General features: G+C 41.6%; 1 protein-coding gene across 3 annotated transcripts in view; it reads left to right on the top strand.

Annotated features, from left to right (window-relative positions):
• Window positions 1–27,805, top strand: part of LOC124789768 (tonsoku-like protein) — a 269,414-nt gene that overhangs the window by 184,839 nt on the left and 56,770 nt on the right. For all 3 annotated transcript variants that reach the window (XM_047257225.1, XM_047257226.1, XM_047257224.1), the window contains one exon: window positions 14,433–14,618. In XM_047257225.1, coding sequence (XP_047113181.1) covers window positions 14,433–14,618 — 186 coding nt within the window. The remainder of the gene's footprint in view (window positions 1–14,432; window positions 14,619–27,805) is intronic.

The raw sequence follows: 27,805 nt of genomic DNA, 5'->3' as shown, positions 1-27,805 counted from the left end.
CAAACGTCTCAAAAATGACATCGACAGGAAATGCAAAATGGCTAAGCAGGGATGGCTAGAGGACAAATGTAAGGATGTAGAGGCTTGTCTCACTAGGGGTAAGATAGATACTGCCTACAGGAAAATTAAAGAGACCTTTGGAGAGAAGAGAACCACTTGTATGGATATCAAGAGCTCAGATGGCAACCCAGTTCTAAGCAAAGGAGGGAAGGCAGAAAGGTGGAAGGAGTATGTAGAGGGTTTATACAAGGGCGATGTACTTGAGGACAATATTATGGAAATGGAAGAGGATGTAGATGAAGACGAAATGGGAGATAAGATACTGCGTGAAGAGTTTGACAGAGCACTGAAAGACCTGAGTCGAAACAAGGCCCCGGGAGTAGACAACATTCCATTAGAACTACTGATGGCCTCGGGAGAGCCAGTCATGACAAAACTCTACCATCTGGTGAGCACGATGTACAAGACAGGCGAAATACCCTCAGACTTCAAGAAGAATATAATAATTCCAATCCCAAAGAAAGCAGGTGTTGTCAGATGTGAAAATTACCGAACTATCAGTTTAATAAGTCACAGCTGCAAAATACTAACGCGAATTCTTTACAGATGAATGGAAAAACTAGTAGAAGCCGACCTCAGGGAAGATTAGTTTGGATTCTGTAGAAATGTTGGAACATGTGAGGCAATACTGACCTTACGACTTATCTTAGAAGAAAGATTAACAAAAGGCAAACCTACGTTTCTAGCATTTGTAGACTTAGAGAAAGCTTTTGACAGTGTTAACTGGAATACTCTCTTTCAAATTCTGAAGGTGGCAGGGGTAAAATACAGGGAGCGAAAGGCTATTTACAATTTGTACAGAAACCAGATGGCCGTTATAAGAGTCGAGGGGCATGAAAGGGAAGCAGTGGTTGGGAAAGGAGTGAGACAGGGTTGTAGCCTCTCCCCGATGTTATTCAATCTGTATATTGAGCAAGCAGTAAAGGAAACAAAAGAAAAATTCGGAGTAGGTATTAAAATTCATGGACAAGAAGTAAAAACTTTGAGGTTCGCCGATGACATTGTAATTCTGTCAGAGACAGCAAAGGACTTGGAAGAGCAGTTGAACGGAATGGACAGTGTCTTGAAAGGAGGATATAAGATGAACATCAACAAAAGCAAAACGAGGATAATGGAATGTAGTCAAATTAAGTCGGGTGATGCTGAGGGAATTAGATTAGGAAATGAGACACTTAAAGTAGTAAAGGAGTTTTGCTATTTAGGGAGTAAAATAACTGATGATGGTCGAAGTAGAGAGGATATAAAATGTAGACTGGCAATGGTAAGGAAAGTGTTTCTCAAGAAGAGAAACTTGTTAACATCGAGTATAGATTTAAGTGTCAGGAAGTCATTTCTGAAAGTATTTGTATGGAGTGTAGCCATGTATGGAAGTGAAACATGGACGATAACTAGTTTGGACAAGAAGAGAATAGAAGCTTTCGAAATGTGGTGCTACAGAAGAATGCTGAAGATAAGGTGGGTAGATCACGTAACTAATGAGGAGGTATTGAATAGGATTGGGGAGAAGAGAAGTTTGTGGCACAACTTGACAAGAAGAAGGGATCGGTTGGTAGGACATGTTTTGAGGCATAAAGGGAGCACAAATTTAGCATTGGAGGGCAGCGTGGAGGGTAAAAATCGTAGAGGGAGACCAAGAGATGAATACACTAAGCAGATTCAGAAGGATGTAGGTTGCAGTAGGTACTGGGAGATGAAGAAGCTTGCACAGGATAGAGTAGCATGGAGAGCTGCATCAAACCAGTCTCAGGACTGAAGACCACAACAACAACATCAGAATGGTGGAGAAAGTGACAATTGACTCTAAGTAAGGGAGAGTATGGGATCACTCACATCAGTTCTAAAAGAAATCCGTTAAATTTCCAGATACATGATAAATCACACAAATCTAAAGGCTGTCAATTCAACTAAATACCTAGGATTTACAATTATGAACAACTTAAAGTAGACCTGTCAAGTAGGTTATTTTGAGTGGAAGGCAAACCAGAGACTGCGTTTATTAAAGGAATGTGTAGAAGTTTGCAACAAGACTACTAAAGAGACCAGCTACCAAACCAAAGGACTCCAATCAATTCAGGATATGGTACTACAGATTGTGAACTCTGTTTGCACCCAGTGAATGTGGCTAGCAGCCTTCACCACTCTTGCCAGTCGCCTGTATGAACTGAGGGTGCCCCAGAACAAGTCAGAGGGTCATTAGTGCCAACATGAGAGCCCAGTAACTAGTAAACACCTCCCCCTATGTGCCAGCTTGGATCCTGCTGAAGGAGCGCCCACCTGTCCACTTACAGGGTGAAAGGCCGAGGCCATATGGCCATCCCCACATTGACTCTTCACATAAAGTAACGTAGTAGTGTAACAACCCGCCACTCACCCTGTGGTGAGGGTGGATCCTACGAGTAAGGTATGCTGTAAAGTCTTTGGTAGCAGGGCCAAAGGGTGAAACAAACTACAATATAGGTGTCCCATGCTATGATCCAGATTCTCTGCCACCACTACATCCCGAGGCAGCAGCCTTCAGACTGCTGAATGCAGTCAACACCTTTTCCAGCTGTTGGCGAACTGCGGCCAGCTCGTCTAGCATCCACACTGCTGCTACTAATTTGTGAGTTAAACTGTAAAAGCACACAGAAAAAACTAACTATATAACTTGTGACTCTGCTGATGTGTCACGAGTGGCGGCTGGAGTGTGATTACCTGACTACTTAGCTCACTTTTTGACTCACCAACCTATTAAACCAATTCACTTTTGTTTTGTAAATTTGTTGCTCAGTTTTTCATTTTATATATCAATTTTGACTGTTTTCTTTTATCATACTATCCACTGCATTCCAATAGATGAAAGAAACTGCATCATCACACCAGGACTTTAAACAACAAGGCAAAATGCTCTCTCTCTCTCTGTCTCTCTCTCTCTCTCTCTCTCTCTCTCTCTCTCTCTCTCTCTCCCCCCCCCCCCTCTCCCCCCCCTCAACCTCCCTCCCTCTCTCTTTCCCCCTTTCCCTCTCACTCTCTTCCGCCCCCTCCCTCTCTGTCCCCCTCTCTCTCTCTCTCACTCACACATAGAAAAATAGGAACCATACTCAAGACCATAACAGCACAAAATTACTTTTTGTTAACAAAGAACTTCATTCCCAACACAAAGGAATGCCAGTGGGATCATCAGTTAGTAGCCTCTTAGCCAACATATTCTTGAACAACTTGGAGAACAATTTCTTCTCATTCATATAAAGAAACAAAGAAAGCAAACTTGTATGCCAGTACTGCTAAGTTGATGACATAATGTGTGATTGATACTCATAAAACAGCTACAGATTAAAATAAAGAATTTACATTAAAAAAATACACTTCACCTTAGAAACAAAAGCAGACAATACACTTTTTTTATTTCACCCTACAGAGAATAAATAACACTCATTATTTCACAATATATAGGAAACCGACAACCACAAGCACCATCATTCACAATCAGTTATACCACCCATTGACAAGCAAGCAAGCTAGCTTCTGACTCGTGCTCCACAGACTGAACAGAACACCCATAATCAAACAGAACTGCACACTGGAGATAAATACAATAAAACAAATAGCAGTGGAGAATTGTTATGTACCCATGTGATAGAGATATTAATTCAAAAAAATACATAAATGACTAATACTTCAAATAGGATGCAGAACAGAGTGCAGTGCAGAAAAGACTCAAGAACACAGTAAATACCCACAGATAAATTCAACAGATCAGAAATATGCATCTCAGGTAGGTCAGTATACATAATTAAGTCCCAGGTTGTTTAAAAGCTCTTGATTACTTCACAAGATAGTTAATGTGTTAAATATTTGGCTTTGAGAATTTACATGAGAAGAAGTTTAGAAAAGATTTGAAATTATGTTTAAAGTTTTTTGGAAATTGCTAAGTACTCTCATTATGGTACCCTGGTTGAAAATAGTCTTGATAATTTGCGCCTTCACATCATCGTCATTGTGCGCCTTACAGACTCACTGGCTCTAGTGCCCATATGTCATTCCTATCCTGTGCACTTGCTGCCTGTGCCTCCAACATTCTTACTTCACTCACCTGTTGTCTCCCATCGAGTGCCAGCTACCCCTCCTCAAACCCTCCTCCCACATTCTGCTTCTTTCTCCCTTGATCCACCCCAGTAAACACAGCCTCTCAATGAGTCCACCTACCAAACTGCAGTCCCGGTGTTGTGTGTTGGCACAGTGTAGCTGCACAGAGATAGAGGTGCTGCAGTTGAGTTGGAGGCAGGGGAGTGGAGGAAGAGACACACTAGCTCATTAAATGATTGGTCTGATAGCTAGCAAATTTTCATTCTTCCTTGTGTGGCTGTTAACTACTCAACACTTGTACTATTTGTTGAGTGGTCGCCTTTCTTCCTAAATTACATACATTCCATTTCATTACATTCCTTCCACATTTATAATAACCTAATATAATGTATCAAACAAGGAGGAATTTCCAAATGAGAAATAGACAACATGTTAATGTTAGGGAATCCAATCTATCAGTCTTTAGTGCCACTATTGAAATCACTAAGATCATCACCATTCTTCACAAAGCAGAAAAAGGTAGACTATTGAATATCTTTGAAGAAACAGAGATTGCACCGCATGGGGAAACACCCAGACAACATCCTTAATGAACATGCAGAGGTACGAAATCTATAATCTGTACTATTATACAAGTCATTGTTTAAAGTTGTTCCCAAAAATCTTGGAAAGCACTTGACCAATTTACTTCGAATTTTTACACAACACAGTAGTTGACAACGTATGTCACTATGTTGTGAGGTCTAAATTCGTGTTAACAACACCATTGTATAGTGGAAACATATTTCATTCCACCTTGCACACTGTATTGTTCATAACTAGTGACATGGAAATATAGCATACATTTTTGGCGAAATTCACATCTAAATTTTTTTTTTTTTTTTTTTTTTTTTTTTTTTTTTTTGGTAAGGGATTAGACATATAAACTTAATAGTTTGGCAAACATTGTGCCTGAAGTCTAAGTCTTAAGTCATGTGAAACTGACTTTTAAAAAAAAGTAGTGTTTGGACTGCTTTTTGACTGGAATATTTGCTTTTGCTAAAGTTTTAACAATTTTCTTCTGAAATGATCTCTGCTAATTGTCTTTCGTTGGCTGTGTCTTAAGTTTTCAACAAATGATTGTTTCTGCTGAGAAGTAGCAGCATTTTTCCCACCTTTTATGGGAACTCTTAGCTGTGCACCCATACTTGACAGTTCCAGAGATAGAACCGACTACGTACTTGTCATAGAAATATAACCCAGAAGTACCTATTTGCACGTTGGAGGAAGACTTCCAGTATGGTCCAAATACTGTGTTGACAGGTCTTGTTTCCCAGTTGTTATAGTTTAGAGTGTGGACACTGTAAACTGGCTGTTTGCTGCAAGTGTAAACAAACTAGAGTTAAGGCTGCTAAAGTGGAGAGGAGTGGTCCGGGAAAACAAGACCCACGCACGTCACACAGGGCAGCCAGCCTACACTCATGTTCTGTGTAAGCAAAACTGACACAGTGTCACTATTCGTGCATGGGGAGCTCCAAAAACCAAATTTCATAAATTTACATTGCCACTCCTTGTTGGTCATACAAGCATTCCAATATCATTTCTTCCGGATTTCCAATTCCACAATTGGTCAATATTTTCTCTCATGTAAATGCACAACTGATACACTTGCTTTGTCAAGTTTTGTCTTGTTTATAAAAAAAAAATTCTGTTTATCGGGATGGAGTGGTTTTTAGTTCAGTGATGTTTATGTTGAACTGTGTTTGAAGTTGTCTGCCTCTAATATTTATTTGAAGAGAAGCATTGTGCTGACTGGATCAGAAAGCAAACCAGCTGATTTCAAGACGACATTTGTGTCAAATAACTTCCTAACAGGAAACTGATATCTGACCTGCCTAGCAAAACTCATAATGGTGTAAATACAGCGACATGGTGATGTTCTTTACAGACGAATGGAAAAACTAGTAGAAGCCAACCTCGGGGAAGATCAGTTTGGATTTCGTAGAAACACTGGAACACGTGAGGCAATACTGACCTTACGACTTATCTTAGAAGAAAGATTAAGGAAAGGTAAACCTACGTTTCTAGCATTTGTAGACTTAGAGAAAGCTTTTGACAATGTTGACTGGAATACTCTTTTTCAAATTCTAAAGGTGGCAGGGGTAAAATACAGGGAGCGAAAGGCTATTTACAATTTGTACAGAAACCAGATGGCAGTTATAAGAGTCGAGGGACATGAAAGGGAAGCAGTGGTTGGGAAGGGAGTAAGACAGGGTTGTAGCCTCTCCCCGATGTTGTTCAATCTGTATATTGAGCAAGCAGTAAAGGAAACAAAAGAGAAATTCGGAGTAGGTATTAAAATTCATGGAGAAGAAATGAAAACTTTGAGGTTCGCCGATGACATTGTAATTCTGTCAGAGACAGCAAAGGACTTGGAAGAGCAGTTGAATGGAATGGACAGTGTCTTGAAAGGAGGATATAAGATGAACATCAATAAAAGCAAAACAAGGATAATGGAATGTAGTCTAATTAAGTCGGGTGATGCTGAGGGAATTAGATTAGGAAATGAGGCACTTAAAGTAGTAAAAGAGTTTTGCTATTTGGGGAGCAAAATAACTGATGATGGTCGAAGTAGAGAGGATATAAAATGTAGGCTGGCAATGGCAAGGAAAGCGTTTCTGAAGAAGAGAAATTTGTTAACATCCAGTATTGATTTAAGTGTCAGGAAGTCATTTCTGAAAGTATTTGTATGGAGTGTAGCCATGTATGGAAGTGAAACATGGACGATAAATAGTTTGGACAAGAAGAGAATAGAAGCTTTCGAAATGTGGTGCTACAGAAGAATGCTGAAGATTAGATGGGTAGATCACATAACTAATGAGGAAGTATTGAATAGGATTGGGGAGAAGAGAAGTTTGTGGCACAACTTGACCAGAAGAAGGGATCAGTTGGTAGGACATGTTCTGAGGCATCAAGGGATCACCAGTTTAGTTTTGGAGGGCAGCGTGGAGGGTAAAAATCGTAGAGGGAGACCAAGAGATGAATACACTAAGCAGATTCAGAAGGATGTAGGTTGCAGTAGGTACTGGGAGATGAAAAAGCTTGCACAGGATAGAGTAGCATGGAGAGCTGCATCAAACCAGTCTCAGGACTGAAGACCACAACAACAACAACAACAACATGGTGATGGTGATCACGAATCCCTTCTGGTGTTGTGAGGACCATAATCGAACTCTTGTGACTGTCTGAGATTAGTCCCTTCACTTATTTCAAAACCAGAAAATAGAACAGTGAGCAAGGCACAGCAAAAAGGATTTAATAAATGCTACTTTGTAATTGCTTGCTGGACATTTGCAGTGTGGTAAATGAGGTATTTCAGGCCTGACCTCTACCAGTATTTGACACAACTACAGACCAAAACCCCGCCATCTAAAATTGCCATGTTAAAGTATGCACAGTATACAGATTTTGAACTTCAACTAGCAGACAGACATACATGTTTCTTTGTACTAAGATGCTGGGTCCCACAGCTGAGTCCTATGTTGCATTTTGTTGTGTGCATATTATGTAGGCCAGATTTGATGAAATAGTTAATTTGGAAAGAATTCCATATGAAATAGCACTTATTAGATAATTTTTCATTTTAGCATTTTCAGGCACAATTCACATCTCTTTTCACATTCACTGCAAATGTGAGTTTTGCAGGTCCCTATTCATAACAAATTGTGTGTGTGTGTGTGTGTGTGTGTGTGTGTGTGTGTGTGAGAGAGAGAGAGAGAGAGAGAGAGAGAGAGAGAGAGATTGTGAGTGTGAGTTTGTGGGGCTTAAAGGCACTCAACAGCAAAGTTATCAGTGTGTTTAACATTCTGTCCATCTGCTATTTGTCCCTGCATGGTATTATTCAATGTACGTAGTCAGTGCATTCCACAGATCTGTCTAAGTATGGTTTTAGAGGTAACAAGAAACCTATATTTAGATTCTTTCCTGTGGCCAGCAGTAGTTTCTTTTTTTTCTTACTGTGACCCGGAAGTGTCACTGAGACAAGTGACATTGCACTGATAGAAGAAATTGTCCTAAGATTATATTTACATGTGTTTTAAAGAGAAAGTTGTTCTCATTCCATTTAGTATTGTAAGGTTTCATAACATGCAATGTGTGTGTGTGTGTGTGTGTGTGTGTGTGTGTGTGTGTGTCTATATATATATATATATATATATATATATAATAGAGGGAAACATTCCACGTGGGAAAAATATATCTAAAAAGAAAGATGATGAAACTTACCAAACAAAAGCGCTGGCAGGTCGATAGACACACAAACATACACACAAAATTCTAGCTTTCGCAACCAATGGTTGCCTCGTCAGGAAAGAGGGAAGGAGAAGGAAAGACAAAAGGATATGGGTTTTAAGGGAGAGGGTAAGGAGTCATTCCAATCCCGGGAGCGGAAAGACTTACCTTAGGGGGAAAAAAGGACAGGTATACACTCGCACACACACACATATCCATCCACACATACACAGACACAAGCAGACATTTGTAAAGGCAAAGAGTTTGGGCAGAGATGTCAGTCGGGGCGGATGTACAGAGGCAAAGATGAAGTTGAAAGACAGGTGAGGTATGAGCGGCGGCAAATTGAAATTAGAAATTAGCGGAGATTGAGGCCTGGCGGATAGCGAGAAGAAAGGATATGCTGAAGGGCAAGTTCCCATCTCCGGAGTTCTGACAGGTTGGTGTTAGTGGGAAGTATCCAGATAACCCGGACAGTGTAACACTGTGCCAAGATGTGCTGGCCGTGCACCAAGGCATGTTTAGCCACAGGGTGATCCTCATTACCAACAAACACTGTCTGCCTGTGTCCATTCATGCGAATGGACAGTTTGTTGCTGGTCATTCCCACATAGAACGCTTCACAGTGTAGGCAGGTCAGTTGGTAAATCACGTGGGTGCTTTCACACGTGGCTCTGCCTTTGATCGTGTACACCTTCCGGGTTACAGGACTGGAATAGGTGGTGGTGGGAGGGTGCATGGGACAGGTTTTACACCGGGGGCGGTTACAGGGATAGGAGCCAGAGGGTAGGGAAGGTGGTTTGGGGATTTCATAGGGATGAACTAAGAGGTTGCGAAGGTTAGGTGGACGGCGGAAAGACACTCTTGGTGGAGTGGGGAGGATTTCATGAAGGATGGATCTCATTTCAGGGCAGGATTTGAGGAAGTCGTATCCCTGCTGGAGAGCCACATTCAGAATCTGATCCAGTCCCGGAAAGTATCCTGTCACAAGTGGGGCACTTTTGGGGTTCTTCTGTGGAAGGTTCCGGGTTTGAGGAGATGAGGATGTGGCTCTGGTTATTTGCTTCTGTACCAGGTCGGGAGGGTAGTTACGGGATGCAAAAGCTGTTTTCAGGTTGTTGGTGTAATGGTTCAAGGATTCCGGACTGGAGCAGATTCGTTTGCCACGAAGACCTAGGCTGTAGGGAAGGGACCGTTTGATGTGGAATGGGTGGCAGCTGTCATAATGGAGGTACTGTTGCTTGTTGGTGGGTTTAATGTGGACGGACGTGTGAAGCTGGCCATTGGACAAGTGGAGGTCAACGTCAAGGAAAGTGGCATGGGATTTGGAGTAGGACCAGGTGAATCTGATGGAACCAAAGGAGTTAAGGTTGAAGAGGAAATTCTGGAGTTCTTCTTCACTGTGAGTCCAGATCACGAAAATGTCATCAATAAATCTGTACCAAACTTCGGGTTGGCAGGCCTGGGTAACCAGGAAGGCTTCCTCTAAGCGACCCATGAATAGGTTGGCATACGAGGGGGCCATCCTGGTACCCATGGCTGTTCCCTTTAATTGTTGGTAATGTCTGGCCTTCAAAAGTGAAGAAGTTGTGGGTCAGGATGAAGCTGGCGAAGGTAATGAGGAAAGAGGTTTTAGGTAGGGCGGCAGGTGATCGGCGTGAAAGGAAGTGCTCCATCGCAGCGAGGCCCTGGACATGCGGAATATTTGTGTATAAGGAAGTGGCATCAATGGTTACAAGGATGGTTTCCGGGGGTAACAGACTGGGTAGGGATTCCAGGCTTTTGAGAAAGTGGTTGGTGTCTTTGATGAAGGATGGGAGACTGCATGTAATGGGTTGGAGGTGTTGATCTACGTAGGCAGAGATGCGTTCGGTGGGGGCTTGGTAACCAGCTACAATGGGACGGCCGGGATGATTGGGTTTGTGAATTTTGGGAAGAAGGTAGAAGGTAGGGGTGCGGGGTGTTGGTGGGGTCAGGAGGTTGATGGAGTCGGGTGAAAGGTTTTGTAGGGGGCCTAAGATTCTGAGGATTCCTTGAAGCTCCGCCTGGACATCAGGAATGGGATTGCCTTGGCAAACTTTGTAAGTAGTGTTGTCTGAAAGCTGACGCAGTCCCTCAGCCACATACTCCCGACGATCAAGTACCACAGTTGTGGAACCCTTGTCCGCCGGAAGAATGACGATGGATCGGTCAGCCTTCAGATCACGGATAGCCTGGGCTTCAGCAGTGGTGATGTTGGGAGTAGGATTAAGGTTTTTTAAGAAGGATTGAGAGGCAAGGCTGGAAGTCAGAAATTCCTGGAAGGTTAGGAGAGGGTGATTTTGAGGAAGAGGAGGTGGGTCCCGCCGTGACGGAGGATGGAACTGTTCCAGGCATGGTTCAATTTGGATAGTGTCTTGGGGAGTTGGATCATTAGGAGTAGGATTAGGATCATTTTTCTTCGTGGCAAAGTGATATTTCCAGCAGAGAGTACGGGTGTAGGACAGTAAATCTTTGACGAGGGCTGTTTGGTTAAATCTGGGAGTGGGGCTGAAGGTGAGGCCTTTGGATAGGACAGAGGTTTCGGATTGGGAGAGAGGTTTGGAGGAAAGGTTAACTACTGAATTGGGGTGTTGTGGTTCCAGATTGCGTTGATTGGAATTTTGAGGTTTTGGAGGGAGTGGAGCTGGAAGTGGGAGATTGAGTAGATGGGAGAGACTGGGTTTGTGTGCAATGAGAGGAGGTTGAGGTTTGCTGGAAAGGTTGTGAAGGGTGAGTGAGTTGCCTTTCCGGAGGTGGGAAACCAGGAGATTGGATAGTTTTTTAAGGTGGAGGGTGGCATGCTGTTCTAATTTGCGGTTGGCCTGTAGGAGGATGCTCTGAACAACAGGTGTGGATGTGGGAGAGGAAAGATTGAGGATTTTTATAAAGGATAGGAGTTGATGGGCGTGTTGATTGGCTGAGTGGATGTGTAGGTGAAGGATTAGGTGGGTGAGGGCAATGGATTGTTTGGTTTGGAACTGGTATAGGGACTGATGGAAAGAAGGGTTGCAGCCAGAGATGGGAACTTTAAGTGTGAGGCCTTTGGGGGTGATGCCAAATGTTAGACAAGCCTGAGAAAATAAAATATGGGAGTGTAATCTGGCTAGGGCGAAGGCATGTTTGCGGAGGGAATGTAAATAAAACTTAATGGGGTCGTTGTGAAGGTGTTGTGAGGGTGACATGGTACTAGAAGGTGGAAAGTGGAACACGAGGCTGAAATGAAAATGAAAATAAATATGAAAAAATATATGGGGAGAGATAAAGGTAAAATTAGAAAGCAAATGGAGATCTGGTGTGAAAAAAGGCGAAAAAGGGTTGGTTAGGGCTGGGCTATGTTGATCCTGTGGTGAACTTGTGTAGGTAGATAATGATGTGCATAAAGGTTAGGTGGTTGTGTTGCCGCCAAAACACGTTAAAGGGTGGAGAAATTCGGGAAAATTTCGAAAAAACTACGTGAGGATGTATTAAAAGGAGTGGTTTGGTGGTGGCAGATTATGGAAATGAAGCTAACAATTGTTTGATGAAGAAATAATGACGTTAAAACCTGTGGGAAGCGGCTAAAAATGATCGGTGATGTGAGAAAAACGGAAATGGAAATAAAGCAAAAGTTATTAAAACTGCCGAAAGGGTTGTTTAATAGCTAAAAGGAACTGTTTGTGGACTGGAAACGGTGGATTTTATAGCAGCAAAGCGGAATGGACACAGGCAGACAGTGTTTGTTGGTAATGAGGATCACCCTGTGGCTAAACATGCCTTGGTGCACGGCCAGCACATCTTGGCACAGTGTTACACTGTCCGGGTTATCTGGATACTTCCCACTAACACCAACCTGTCAGAACTCCGGAGATGGGAACTTGCCCTTCAGCATATCCTTTCTTCTCGCTATCCGCCAGGCCTCAATCTCCGCTAATTTCTAATTTCAATTTGCCGCCGCTCATACCTCACCTGTCTTTCAACTTCATCTTTGCCTCTGTACATCCGCCCCGACTGACATCTCTGCCCAAACTCTTTGCCTTTACAAATGTCTGCTTGTGTCTGTGTATGTGTGGATGGATATGTGTGTGTGTGCGAGTGTATACCTGTCCTTTTTTCCCCCTAAGGTAAGTCTTTCCGCTCCCGGGATTGGAATGACTCCTTACCCTCTCCCTTAAAACCCATATCCTTTTGTCTTTCCTTCTCCTTCCCTCTTTCCTGACGAGGCAACCATTGGTTGCGAAAGCTAGAATTTTGTGTGTATGTTTGTGTTTGTTTGTGTGTCTATCGACCTGCCAGCACTTTTGTTTGGTATATATATATATATATATATATATATATATATATATATATATATATATATAAAAAAACAAAGATGATGTGACTTACCAGATGAAAGTGCTGGCAGGTTGACAGACACACAAACAAACACAAACATACACACAAAATTCAAGCTTTCGCAACAAACTGTTGCCTCATCAGGAAAGAGGGAAGGAGAGGGAAAGACGAAAGGATGTGGGTTTTAAGGGAGAGGGTAAGGAGTCATTCCAATTCCGGGAGCGGAAAGACTTACCTTAGGGGGGAAAAAAAGGAAAAAAGGACGGGTATACACTCGCGCACACACACACACACACGTATCCATCCACACATATACAGACACAAGCAGACGTATTTAAAGACGTCTGCACACACACACTCGTAGGTTTTCTCTAGATCAACATCATTTATAACCATCACGAATATTTCACACCTGTCAGGCATATTGTTTGATGTAATCGTGCACAGTATGTAACAATAAGGGGCACTCAAAAAGAAATGAGGCAGAGGCATAATTACAGAAACCAGTACCTCTATGTTAGAAGTATTGAACCTGGCTGTTGAGACACTTGTCCCACTGTGACACAAGGTGGTGAATGGCTGTCTCATAAAATTCCCAGGGCTGCGATGTTAACCAGTTCCATACGTACAGCTGGACATCGTCATCCAAGTTGAATCGTTTGCCCCCTCAGAGCCTTTTTAAGGGGACCAAAAATGGCGTAATCACACGGAGAGATGTCCGGACTGTGTGGAGGGTGGCCGAGAACCTCCCATTGGAATTTCTGCAGGAGTGCCGCAACTTTGTTGGCCGTATGAGGCTTTGCATTGTCGTGGAGCAGAATGACCTCACGGGTGAGATGCTCAATCTGACCATGGTGGCTATGGCTTTCACTGTCACTCAGCAGTCTTGGGTAATGAGTGCATCTACCAGCTGGATGATGTCATCAGTAATACAGTGTGGTGCTCCAGACCTTGCACCAACGGCTAATGACACCCGTCCTTCCCTGAAGTGCTTGTGCCACACCTTGACCCTTGCAAGGGACATGCAGTGTTTGCCGTACACTTGTGGCATTCGTCGATGAATGTCCATTCCTCCTACTCTACCACTGTCAGAAAATGTTCAACACTTCTTTGCTCTTCTGTTGAACCCTCCATGTCACTGTTTGCAATACGACTGGCAGCGTTGGACGATTGATGCATGCTGCTGCTGGCTCTGTAGTCACGTGACATCCACATGTGCCCTCTAGCGGCTAGCGACGGGCTGTGAACTTCCACGCTCTGTTCGGAACCACATCTCGTTACACGCGCTCCAATATTAACCTCCTGTCACCGGTTTGTGCATTCCACACTCTGGCTTGTTTCTTTTTGGAGGCCCGTAGAATTTTTTTTTTTTTTTTCAAGTAACATTTTTTTTCTGTTTTAGTGTAAGCAAAGTAGTGTTTGTGTTATCAGCACAAGTAGGCTTACATTTTGTCAATGATAATGCACTTTATACTTTCAAAATACTTTTGAAGTGCAGTGCTTTGTGTGGAAAAAGGTGTCTACCAAATTACGTGTCAAAGTTTACTGTGTCACAGAAAATATTTTATGTGGTTGTGACGTAAAATCACTCACAGCAGCATTTTCAATCTCACAGTACTTCATCAGTGTTTAGCTGGATTTATTTTCTGCTTTTTTTCTATGTTCCAATCAGATGTACTAAGTTACTTTCTCATTTTGCTTGACAGATCTGGGCTAATTGGATCTGCTGGAAGACAAAGAGTGGTTGCTGATAATGTGCACTCATCAGATATCTCTCCACAAAGAGCATACCCGAACTCATCATTGAACTTGAATGAATATTGCCTAAATCCTAGCACAGATGATGACTATAACATTGAAGATGCATCACAACCTTGTTCTTCAAATGAAAGGTGTGTATGAAAAGTGAACTTTCTTTGATTGTGTTAAAATACTGGAGAGGACACTTGCTAGTCGTGGACATTTTATGTCATGTAAGTGTGCCTGACAACCAGTGGAAACTCCAGTTTGGAATATCAACAATAGTAGGATAAGGATAGATTGTTACTCACCGTAAAGATGGCCCTTGAGTTGCAGGCAGGCACAGCAAAAAGACTGTCACACATTTAGCTTTAGTCAAAGCCTTCTTCAGCAAAGAGCTTCCCACACACAGATTTATTTGAGCAAGCGCACCTCACACATACTTCACCATCATCTCCAACAGATTGGACCAGTCTGGAGCTTAGGAGGGGGGGGGGGGGGAGATAGCTAGGGATAGCAGGGTAAGGATGGGTGGAAAGAAGAGCACTGTCTTGCAGGATGGAGGGTTGACAAGACTGCCATGTGTAGCATCAGGAGACTGTTAGGACGGGGGGGGGGAGTCAGAAAAGGAGAGTAGCAGGGAAAGGGTAAGATGGACAGGTAGTTGGCAGATGGTGACACACATTAAGGGAGAGGGGGGCATGCATCGGGAGGAGATAGCACATTGGGGGCTGAAACTGTTGGGTGGGAGGGTATGGGGACAGTAGGTTACCACAGGTTTTGGCTTGGATAATTTCGGGAGCGGGTAATGTTCTGTAAGGATAACTCCCACTTACACAGTTCAGAAAATCTTGTGGTGGAGAGGAGAATCCAGATGGCCCAGGTTGTGAAGCAGCCATTGAAATCAAGCATGTTATGTTCAGCTACATGTTGTGCCACAGCGTGACCTACCGTACTCTTGGTCACAGTTTGGTTCATCATGGTGAACAGCTGGGTGGTAGTTATACCAACATAAAAAGCAGTGCAACGATTGCAGCTGAGCTGGTATATAACGTTGCTGCTTTCACAGGTGTCACAGCCTCTGATGGTGTAGGATAAGCCTGTGACAGGACTGGAAAAGGAGGTGCAGGGTGGGTGGATGGGCAGGTCTTGCACCTGGATCTTCCACAAGGATATGATCCCTATGGCCAGTCTCCCAAAATCCTCAATCCCTGGTCTGGTTCATGTTTATTGATAATATCTTCATGATCTGGAATCAGGCCCATGACACCCTACCCTCATTCCTTTACAATATCAACACTTTCTCTCCCATCTACTTCATTTGGTCTTCCTCAACCGAGTATACCACATTCCTGGATGTGACCTCCTCCTCTTTGATGGCTCCATACACACCTCTGCCCACGTAAAACCCACCAACCACAAACAGTACCTGCATTTCAACAGCTGCCATCTATTCCTTACCAAAAATTTCTCCCATATAGCCTGGCCACCTGGGGACAGCATATCTGCAGTGACAAGCACTCACTTGCCCTGTATGCTGAAGGTCTCACCAAGGCCTTCACACACAGGTGCTACATCAGACCCAATCTGAAATCAGAACTTGCATTCCATTTCCCCGCACGCTGCCAATTTTCCCACCATCTCCAAGAATCAGCTACAGAGGAATGCTTCCCGCATCACCCAATACAACCCTGGACTGGAACAGTGAAACTAAATCCTTTGTCAGGTCTTTGGCTACCTACCATCATGCCCTGAAGTGAGCGACATCGTAGCCAGATCCTTTCCACCTCAAGTGATGTTTGCTTGACCACCCAAACTTCGTAACTTCCTAGTCCATCACTATACCACTCCTAAACCCAACCTCTTGCTGCAGGAATCATATCTCTGTGGAAGACCCAGGTGCAAGGCCTGCCCAGTCCATCAAACAGCATTTCCTATTCCAATTCTGTCACAGTCTCATACAACCTCATCAGAGGCTGGGCCACCTGTAAAAGCAGCAATGTCATATATTAGCACTGCTGCAATCATTGCATAGCTTTTTTATTGGTATGACTACCAACCAGCTCTCCACCAGGATTAATGGTTACCGTCAAACTATGACCAAGCGCATGGTAGATCACCCTGTGGCACAGTGTGGAGCACGGACATAAAATGCTTGATTTCAGTGGCTGCTTCACAACCCAGGCCATCTGGATTGTCCCCAGCTTTTCTGAAACATGCGGATGGGAGTTACCCTTACAACACACTGTCCATTTCCGAAATTATCCCAGCTTCAACCTATGGTAAGCAACTGTCCCTGCACCCTCTGTCCCATCACCTCATTGCTATTCCCATTCAGAACCCATATTGAGTGCCACTGTCTGCCAACACACCCATACATCTTTCCCCTTCCCTACACCTCTTCTTTTCTGCTCAACCCCCTCTCCCACTTCCTACCCCACAGCTCCCCTATGTTGTGTCTGTAAGTCTTACCATGCCTCCATTAAATCCCTGTGTGCTTTGCCAGACACCATACTTCTATCCACCCACCTGTACTTTGCTACCACTCCCTGCCACACTCCAGATTGCTACTTTCGTTCAATGTGACAGTTACATTCCAGTCCGAGCTGCCAGAAATGCTGTTCATGTGTCCATGAGGTGTTCTTGTTTGTGTGCAAGTCTGTGTCTGTTTTTTCATTTCTGAAGATGGCTTTGGGGAAAGCAAAATGGGTAACACCCTTTTTTGTTGTGCCTGTCTACAACTCAGCTTGTCATGTTTACAGAGAGCAGCACTCTACCCTTTTCCTAATGTTGTTGCAAATGTACTCATTTCATTTTTCTTTAGTTTGTTAAATGTGTCCGTCTTGTGTTGGAGATAATGATGTTGGTGTGGACAGAATTTTGTCTGCTCATAGCCCTATTACATCAGGGCAAGAGTCTTCTTACTTTTAACATCATCAGTTTTCACTGTTAAGAACTGATAGTCTTACTTTAGCCCGCTACTGCAGTATAATACTGCAGCAATAAAACATAAATAAGAGAAAAACACCAACATAAAATTTAAGTAGCAAAGAAAATGCGCCATTTATAACAATAAAACATAGTGTGCACACAAGTGTCTGCCAACAGAAAAATGTCTCGAAGGCTGTGCGATATTTTGTAACAACAAAGTGCTTTCGATAAGCATGACATCACAACTGTTTAATTAGGTTTGTTTGAGCGGTTGCCAGTAGGCTCATGTATATGCCCAGAGCAGAAGTCTCACATGTGCAGTGCATTCTCCTGCTTGTGGCCAAGCTGTCAGATTCAAGCATATGTGGAGCAGACTGAGCTGTTGTGATGGTGGTTGGGGAGGGGGAGTCTCCTTGTGACACATGTTTACGTTTTGTGATTTTGGTGTTTTCATTTACAAAAATGGATTTCTGTGGCTAGGAGCTGTTAAGTGAATTAAAATACATTCACATAACAGTTTTCTGATATTATTTTATTTCTACATTGTTGGCAATCAAGCATTAATTGCCATGCATAACGATAAAGTTACTTTTGTTGGTTTGCAAAAGAAATTTGGCTTTTATTAATCTTTTCTGCAGAGGCAGTCAGTGTCTTTGAAACAATATGTTTCTTTCCACATTATTGGCTATTCGCTGAATTTCAAGTGTACGTGTTCTTCTTCTGGTACATATGGCATTATGCAAAAATAAAGAACCAAACATGAGATAATACAGTACTGGTATGCCAAGAATCACAATCCTGAAAATCACACTGAAAAATCTTTAGATGAGGTTGGGGCCTACTTCATTGTGTATTTGACTTATGAATCTGCACTTTAAGGGGAATTATGCATTTTAGTATGGTGTACAAAATTCCAATGTTCTAGGGATATTCTCTGATGTCCTATTTCTTTTATGACATAATGTAAGATCTCTAAACCCTATATACACAAGCTCTCTAAATGTTATATATACATGAATGTACGTAAATGTTCACTTGAAGATGAATAAGCAGACAAATTTGGTTAGGAGTATTGTATATATTGCAGCGTTAGCAGAATTTTACAGATCTACCTTCTACACAAGATGAATTATGTTATGTGAAATAATGTGCAATGAATTTCTTACATCTTAAAGCGTTTGACTGTCATTCAAAATTGAACACTTTGAAGACCAACCACTTAAAAGAAATTTGGGCCCAGAAGACAGGACAGGGTAGTCATAATGTAAAATTTTACTGCCATATTTGTGTTTGATATGTCTCAAAGGGTAACACACCCAATAAAGACCAATATTATATGTGCAAGCTTAACTTTTCTTGTAGCTACACTATTCCTTACTTGTATGTTCGTGCTGCTTAACATTGATTTTGCTGTTTGCTGGTGAAATGATGTGACGTGAGCTATGCCTGGCTGACAAAAGCACATCACAGTCTCGATTACAATGCTTCAGAAACTAATGTGCTGTGTTTGGTGGAATTCATATTTACACCTTCCTAATATGAAAATATCTAGTGTACATGTTGCTGTGCGTTAAAGATGTTCCCAGCCCCCACCCCCACACCACCCCCCACCCCCCACCCGCCCCCTCACCCAGTGAGCGTGACGTCACAACTGTTTACTTTAGATTTGTTTGAGCAGTTGTGGGCACACTTGTGCGCATGCGCAGTTGAGTCGCGCATGTATAGTACCTTCTCCTGCTTCTGGCTACAGAAGTGTGACTGTTAGCTGTATAAGCAGCAGTTGCAAAATGCTACCCAGAAAAATGTTACTTGCGCGTGCAAGTTGCCAGATTCACTGGGGGCAAACTGAGGTATCTACCCCGGGCAGCAATTTCAGGGAATGGGAGGGGGCCGCCAAATTCATATTCTTGAAGAAAAAAACCTTGTTTCACAAAGCACCTAGTATCCATCACACGTTGGTCTGTCGATCATTCATATGATTTTGAAATGCATTCCTGTTGGTTTTTAAACATTTTAGAACATATTCTAAGTTTATTTCTGAATGAATCATAAGTTGAATTTTGAATGTGTGTATAGTGTACGTCATGTATCTGCCAGGTAAATCCCGACGCATATAGAAATACACTTTCCTGCAGACAGAAGGGGACGGGGCTATACAAGCTGAGCGGAATAAAGCCGAACGGGTGAATGGCAGTCGCTGTTTGTTTATGTTTTTGACTGTGTTTGTGAATGATCAGTGTTGTTAATAATTACCAGCGAACTCCATAGATTCAGACTACCAGAGTGGAAATAAATGACTAACAGGAATCATAGGTAAGAAAGATTATGTATTTTCTTCTTGGTTTATCCAAGAAAATGAAATTTTGATAGAAAATATTTGGCCAGACCGCTACACCAGTAAGGACCAGTTGTACTGTACCCCTGGTAGCAGCCGCCTGAGTAGCGCGGAAAATGCGTTGTATGAACACGTAATAACGCCTAACCAGAGAATAAATGCGGGATAACTAAACCGTTGATTGTGGCAGGGTTAGCGAAGTTAACAGGAGAATAAGTTACAGAATTAGTGATGACAAGACTGTTTGGGGGAACGAGGAAGGAGAAGAAATGAGGACATCACACAAATTATGGAAGAATAAGGCGATTCCAAATTTATATAAAAATTTCATACTACTACTTTTCGAACTCATGCTTGAGAAGCTGGAGCATATGAATGAAATGTGAAACTATTTCCGAACATAAAACTTTTTGCTTGTAGTAGGCCTAATAAGCATTTGATATTGGTACTTTGTGAATTATATTTTTTCGTGTTATAAAAATGACCATTTGTGCCAAAACAGTATCATTTATTTGGTGTGTGTCACAGTAGCTGCAATATTAGACAGGCCTATTTCGTTTTATCTGTCAGACAGTGTCAAAATACACGTAATCAGATTGAGAAACCTCACAAGTCTGGGGTATTGTTTGTATTCACAGCTTTTTCAGTATTAGACGAAGACATTTCTTTTTTTTTTTTTTTTCATGTAGCAAAACATTTGACAATCTTTGATGAGGTAATAGATTCTTTCCCAGAAAGGAAAGCATGCCATGTAAAGCTGTAAAAAGGTTGGAGAGAAAAAATGCTGAAAAAATGTGTACTGTCTTGCTTGTCTCTTCTTCTGGTTTCATGTATCTTGTATTTAATTGTATGTCACACAAAAAGCAAGTTATTAGCTACAGGAAATAAAGAAAGCAAATTTTCTGAAGAGTTCTTGTTCTCTCGGTTACAAATTATCCCATCGAATATTGATTGCGTTTTTTTTTGCCCCCCACTGATGCACAGAGGAGTCTGAGTTAGAGTGGGAAAGTGGATAATCTCCACGTGACCGGCATTTACGTTTAGTGATTTTGCTGTTTCCTCTTCGTTTATTGCTCTCACGTCAAGTGAAAACAAAATGGATTTCTGTGGCCAGGAGCTATCAAGTGAATTAAAATACATTGACATGAGTACGGAAGGCTAAAATATGTTATTAGGTTCAGATTTGATTTTATTTCCACCTTTCTGACAGTCAAGTATTAATCGCCTTGCAGAACAGTGAAGTTATTTTTGTCGATTTGCTAAAGAAGTTTGGCCTTTATTAAGCTTTTCCAATGAGGCAGTCAATTTATTTGAAACAAAGTATTTAATTCCACACTATTGGCTAGTTTCAACTATTCGCTGCATTTCAAAAGTGCATGTTTTCATCTTCTAGCACATGTGACATTATGCCATAATGAAGAACCAAACATTAGATAATACGGTACTGGTACTCTAAGAAAATTTACACCCAAATGTGCACTTTAAGCCGAATTATGCATTTTAGTATGGTTCACGAAATTCCGATTCTCTTGGAGTATCCTCTGATGTCTTGTTCCTTCTATGACATAACATAAGATCTTTTAATGTCTTACACTTATGAACATATGTGCTTCCAGCATCCTAGTAGCTGCGCAAGTGTGGTGACGCCTGTTATCTGGCGCTCTCTGGCAACTACTGAAACAGGAAGATATTACGAATGATTATTTGAAAAGCGTTATTTTCAAAGTGAATTTCCTTTTATGTAAGATGAACTATGAGCGAGAATGTACGATGAATTTCTTAAATCACAGAGCGTTTGACTCTCATTTAAAAATCAAGTCTTTGAGTACAAACGTTTAAAAAACTTTGAGCCCAGAAGATCAAGACATTTATGTCTATATTAAAAATTTTACTGGCACATTTGTGGGATGTATCTTAATGTGTAACACGCGCAAAAAAGATCAACATTCTATGTGGAAGCTTAGCTTCTCTTGCAGCTTATTAATCTTCGAGACCAAGATAATATGTGAAAGCTCTGCTTTTCTTCTAGTAGCTGTATGTATAATAATTTAAACCATGAACGTTTCCTATTTGTGGGCACTTAACAGTGATATCGCTGTTGGCTAACTACATCACGTGTCCTATGCTCGAATATCCTGTCATTGGCTGGTGAGATCACGTGCCATGAGCTATGACTGGCTATGGCTACAAATTGCATTGCAATCTTGATTTCAATGTTTCGGAAAGTAACATGCGGCGTTTGGTGGAATTTAAATGTACACTTAAGTGATACAAAAATATGCAGAGTATAGGTTGCTGCACATCAAAGATCTTTCCGAAACGTGTGTGTGTGTGTGTGTGTGTGTGTGTGTGTGTGTGTGTGTGTGTGTGTGTGTGTGTGTGTGTTTTACTGAGTTTGGTTTTCTATAGAGCCAATAAGTACTACGCCAGTGTATAAAACTATAACCATTCAAAGGATTGATAAGTATCACAGTTCCAGGGAAAAGTATACTGTCACTTACCACGGAATAAGTGTATCTTCACCCAGGAGAAAGTGTAAGTTTAACCTGGAAAGCTGGGGGAATTTTTCTTTTCTTGTCCACGTATACACCCTGAAATAGAACGCAAGTATTAAACTCGAATGGAAGTGCTTAATTTGAGGAATACAAAATAGTTAAATTTACAATAACTCATACACCAACTGTGCAAAGCAAGAATTACAATCAAATGAGCATTAGACTAAATGACATTCAGGATGCTGATCTATTTTTAATGCATTGGCCGAGTTAAGTTTATTAGAATGATCGGTCAAGGACAGAAAACAAATTAGAAGTTAGTCTCGGTAACTATCACCAACACTTTAAGGCTAGGTGCAAATTGAGACGCGTATAGCGCGTGTGTTGTGGTGCAGCGCAGCGTGCATTTTTGTAACTTCACAAGTTCAAATGGGACCATGCAAATTGCGACATGACGCAACTGGTACACGAAACGCGTCTGCGCCAGGTCGCACGGCGTTATAGTTATGACACAGTTTCTTGTGTCGCGCATTACACATGCCTCGCTAGCACCGTGGGAAGTTTGAGGCGGGGAGCGGAAAAGTAGCCCGGCCATATGCTCACATCAGCACGGCGCATATGAGCAGTGGCAGTTATTGCCCATACGATAAATATTGCCTTACTGTATTCTAAGTTTTATTGCCTTGGTGTAGTGTTCCGTTTTTTGCCAATTAAATGCTCCAGCTGTTTTCATTAGTACATTATACTTTTCTGTTATTTGTATCTGTATAGTTTTGTTTTGTTTTGTTTTTCTTCTGTCAAGAAAAATGCATACTTAAGTAACTGGTGAGCGATTGGCCGCTGGAATTGTATCATAAGCCTCTGTGATGTTTTTAGATCGAAAGAAGGGACGGAGGGTAGAGAATAAGGAAGTAAGGAATATTATAAAATCATGTGATTAAGAAGCAAGGCAGGAACGTAAAACAAGGTTATCTTCTCGCTGCCTAGTATGCTGGTGTATCTGTACGATCTGTTACAAAAATTTGGAAAGGGATAACCTCCACATGTGTGACCTCTGTGTGCTTCTGGTAAAAAGCATCCAAGATGTGAAGTATAGAAGTCTCACTGTCATTACTTGTATATGGATGTAATAATGTAATATATGTACTGTACTGTACTATACTACATGCATGTGAACATCAACAAGCTAGAAACAGTCTAAAAGCAGTCACAAATAACAATGTTTTAATTGGTTCGCCGTGATGTGAAAAGGCATTTCAATTGTTGCATGCACATTATCAGCATTAATAAACTAATTATACAACAGGCTACACAAATGTAGAAAATGGTCGGTATTATTACGAAAGCAGGAATATCCTAAAAGAGTGTCACGATTAGATACATTTAATTTGTTGAAATATACTGCTGACAAAGGCAGATCTACTTTCATGACAATGTTTTTCGAACTCCAGCTCACATGGCTAGCTTCTGCATTCCTGTCACACGCATGATCCTCCACTAATGACAATACACTGACCATTGTGTTGTGCGACAGATCAATTGTTTATTTTTCTGCGATCACACATTGTCAGTTTGGCAAGCTGTAGGTGAGTAACCAGTATCTGGCATGTGTGTATCATTCCACCTGAAGGAACGCTCGTCATTATTTTAATACTGCTCAGATCATGATTAGGAATAAAATCCTTTGGTAGGTTTCCATTCCAGTCGCTCAGTGTTAAAAATATGATGGGTTACTGGGATTCCACCAAAATTCCAACAGAATTGGCAATCTATTTTTGCGTTAATTGGTAACCTTTTCTCATTCAAAGAAGCATCACAATTTATGTGTAACGGCCACATTTCTCTTGGTGACAGGTTTAATTGTACTTCCTTTGTCACAGTATAATTTGCTAAACTCATCTCACAGCAGCTATTGCGACAGAATTCCGAAATGGAGTGCCTCATTAAACAAGTAATTCAAGCAATTGGCAATCACAGAGCTCAATAGCTTCTGAAAAACCTCATAGTGTTGGTTTGCAGTAACATAAAAGAAGAGATTTCATGTTTCTTTTCATACTAGGAAGCTCTTGTTTCACTAGCTGTTGACAACTCTTAAAAAATTACAGTCACTGAAGTGAAATAAAATAAAAAGGGAAGTATAAGTACTGATATATTGCCATAGATAAGAAAGTTCCGTGTGTTTAAGAATTGCCAAACACTCTGCTCCTTCTGTGCTATCATTCGCCAAACTTTCGTTTCAATGTCTCGAGTGGTTTAGGAGATGTGAGAGCTGTTGCGAGTATTTCATTCTCACAGGCGTGAGATCAGAAGTGAGCGCGCCACATAGGATCCTTTTTTTCTCAAGATCGGAGGCAGATAGAGACCTCCTCCCAAGTCTAAACAAAAATTCAACATGTTAGCTAAATTTCATACGCAGCAACATATAGTGTAATATGCACCAGTCTTACTTGCGTAGTGTCTTACTAAAATGTGTACATCACAATAAGAATAGCCATTAGCGAGATGATGGGCACTTCGCCATGAAGCTGACATATAAGGCTACAAGTAAGGCAAAAATCAAATATATTCAGTGAATAGTTTCTGTAAAATCATTTGAGAAAGATAACAGATTGTGTGCGCTTTGGTTCTGTCAGCGCAGAGCGTCGCCAGTCAGCGTGTGTGAAGTATGGTGTATGCGTCACAATATGCACTGGACCCGCGCGACTAGTGCGGAACATGTGTGTCGTGCTGTAGTGTCATGTCACTTCACATGTGTTATATGCTTCTGATGCCCGCCAATTGTGGAGCTCACTAGGGGTCGTGCTTTAGGCCCAAGTCAGTTGTGGATGATGTAGGTTGCCACATCCACCAGCAAAGGCAGCAGTGAACTTGCCGAAACGAACTGAAGCATGAGGCTTCGTCATCTCACAGGCACAGTCAGTAGACAAAGACACAGTTCACGATGTAAACACCAGCAATCCAAACAGGGGGAGCAGCCCACCATTATATGATTCCAAACAGGACTTCATCCAGCGGGTGACACCTCACTGACCTCCAACGAACAGCCCCCTGACCAGACAGCCCAGCTGCGAGCTGTGCACACATTTAAGTTATCCATGCGTTGCCTCAAAAGTGCCATCATACTGGATGCCCAAGAAACCATAACTTAGCAATGCAACCAAAGAGGTTCAATGGGTACCAGAATCCATATCGGGGTACATGCACAACTCATCTTGGCTTAGGGAGAAGCCATCCTGGTTCACATGGCTACTCCCTCGATCTATTTATATGTTGGCCCCTCATAGGTAAAGTAGTTGTTCATAAAAATAAAGATGATTAAAGTGAACAGGAACGTTGTCAGAGGTTTTGGAAGCAGGAAGGGAGTTGGTTGAGGATTCAACAGTGGACAGACCATGTACACGGAGACTGTTGGTATAGATGGGGGTGGCATCAATTGTGACAAGCAAGGGGTGTGGTGGTAATGGGATGCGCAATGATTTCTGACTGTCTAGGGAATGGTTGCTGTCCTCAGTGTAGGAGGAGAGTTTTCATACAGGTGTATACCACCTGGGAGATCATGGAAAAACCCAGAGATTTTTTCATCCGGGAAAAACCCGGAAATATTTTAGAATTCTGAGAATTTTTCGTTGTTTTAGTTTTCAGTTAAATTTTTTGGATTTTGACTGGTAAGAACTGATACTTTAACAAAGGATTTCACTGTACCCCGCTACTGCAGAATAATAGTGCAGCATTAAAACATAAATGATAGAAAAAGTGAAAATAAAACTTAATTGCAAAGGAAATGCGCCATATAAACTAACACAGTGCACGTACAAGCGTCTGCCAACAGCAAAATGTGTCAATGGCTTTAGGAAGACTATGTAATGCTTCATAATAACAAATTTCCTCCGAGGAGCGTAGCGTCACAACTGTTTACATTTGATTCATAGAAGCAGTTACAAGCGGGCTCATGCACACACGCAGCTGAGTCGCGTATGAGTAAGATCTTCTCCCACTTATGGCTACAGAAATGTGACTGTTAGCTGTGTAAGAAGCAGTAGCAGCAACCAGCCACATGGGGCACCTAGAAAAATTTTACTGGTGCGCCAAAGCTGCCAGATTCTCGTGTGACCAGCGGGCCCGGGTCTAGTGGGGTCGGGGTTCTCGATTAGCTAAAGAAATTTGACTCTTATTAAGCTTTCCTGCTGAAGCAGTAAATTTATTTGAAACGAAGTGTTTAATTCCAGACTATTGGCTAGTGTAAACTGTTCACTGCATTTCAAGTGCACATTTTCATCTTCTAGGATGTATGGAATTATGCCATAATAAAGAACTAAATATGAGATAATACAGTACTGGTACTCCAAGAAAATTTATGCCCTGAAAACCACACCAAAAAGCTTAATACCCGGTCGCGGCCTACGTCATTGCGAATCTGGACATATGAATGTGCGCTTTAAGGTGAACTATGTATTTTAGTATGGTTCACGAAATTCCGGCGCTCTTGGAGTGTCATCTGATGTCTTGTTTCTTTTATGACATAATGTAAGAAAGATCTTTTAATGTTTTACACGTACAAACATACGGACTTCCTACATCACTGTAGCTGCGCAAGCTTGGTGACACCTATTATCTGGCACTCTATGGCAACTGCTGAAATGAATCTATTTGTAACAGGTGGCGGGAAAATATTGCAAATTGTGGTTCGAAAAGTGCTATTTTCAAAGTAAATTTCCCTTTACGCAAGATGAACTATGTGCGAGAATGTACAATGAATTTCTTAAATCACAGAGCGTTTGCTCTCATTTAAAAATCAACTCTTTGATGACGAGCCACTTAGAAGAATTTCGAGCCCAGAAGATCAGAGTTTTATGTCGGGATTAAAAATTTTACTGGCGTATTTGTGTGGTGTCTCTTAAAGTGTAACATGTGCTAAACAGGTCAACATTATAAGTGAAACATTAGCTTCTCTTGTAGCTTATTAAACTTCAAGACAAACATTATATGCTTTGCTTTTCTTGTAGTATGTGGAAGCTTTGCTTTTCTTGTGACAACACTATGTATATTAACTTATACCATTAACTTTTCCTGTTTGTGGAATTTGAATTTTTACTTTCGTAATATGAAAATATACAGTGTACTTGCTGCTGCATATCAAAGATCTTTCCAAAATGTGTTGTTCCCCCCTGAGTTTCGTTTTCTAAAGAGCCGAGAAATTCTATGCTGCTGTATAAAACCATATCCATTCAAAGGACCGATAAGTTTTACAGTTCTGACGGAAAGTATATTGTCACTTAGCACGGAAAAAGTGTATTTTCACCCGGGAGAAAATTTATTTTTAACTGAGAGATCCGGGAAAAATCCAAGAACTTTTTTCCTTGTCCGCGTATACATCCTGTTATAGGTTGCAGGTGTTGACCATCCAAAGCAGAGATACATTAAGTGAGTGCTTTGAAGCTAGCAACTGTGGAGTTTTGTGGATCTTAGGAAGAAAGTAAAAGATGTGAGTATGTGGTTTGGGTGGGATAAGAAGATGTAGAGATTGAGGTCTTGGTTCTTTTGAGGAGGTTACAGTTTTAAGGAGGCACTGTAGGTAAAT

This window comes from Schistocerca piceifrons, chromosome 3 (genome assembly GCF_021461385.2).
Source record: "Schistocerca piceifrons isolate TAMUIC-IGC-003096 chromosome 3, iqSchPice1.1, whole genome shotgun sequence".
In the NCBI taxonomy this organism is placed as follows: Eukaryota; Metazoa; Arthropoda; class Insecta; order Orthoptera; family Acrididae; genus Schistocerca; species Schistocerca piceifrons.
Note: the sequence above shows the minus strand (reverse complement) of the source record. Positions and strands in the feature narration are given on the sequence as shown.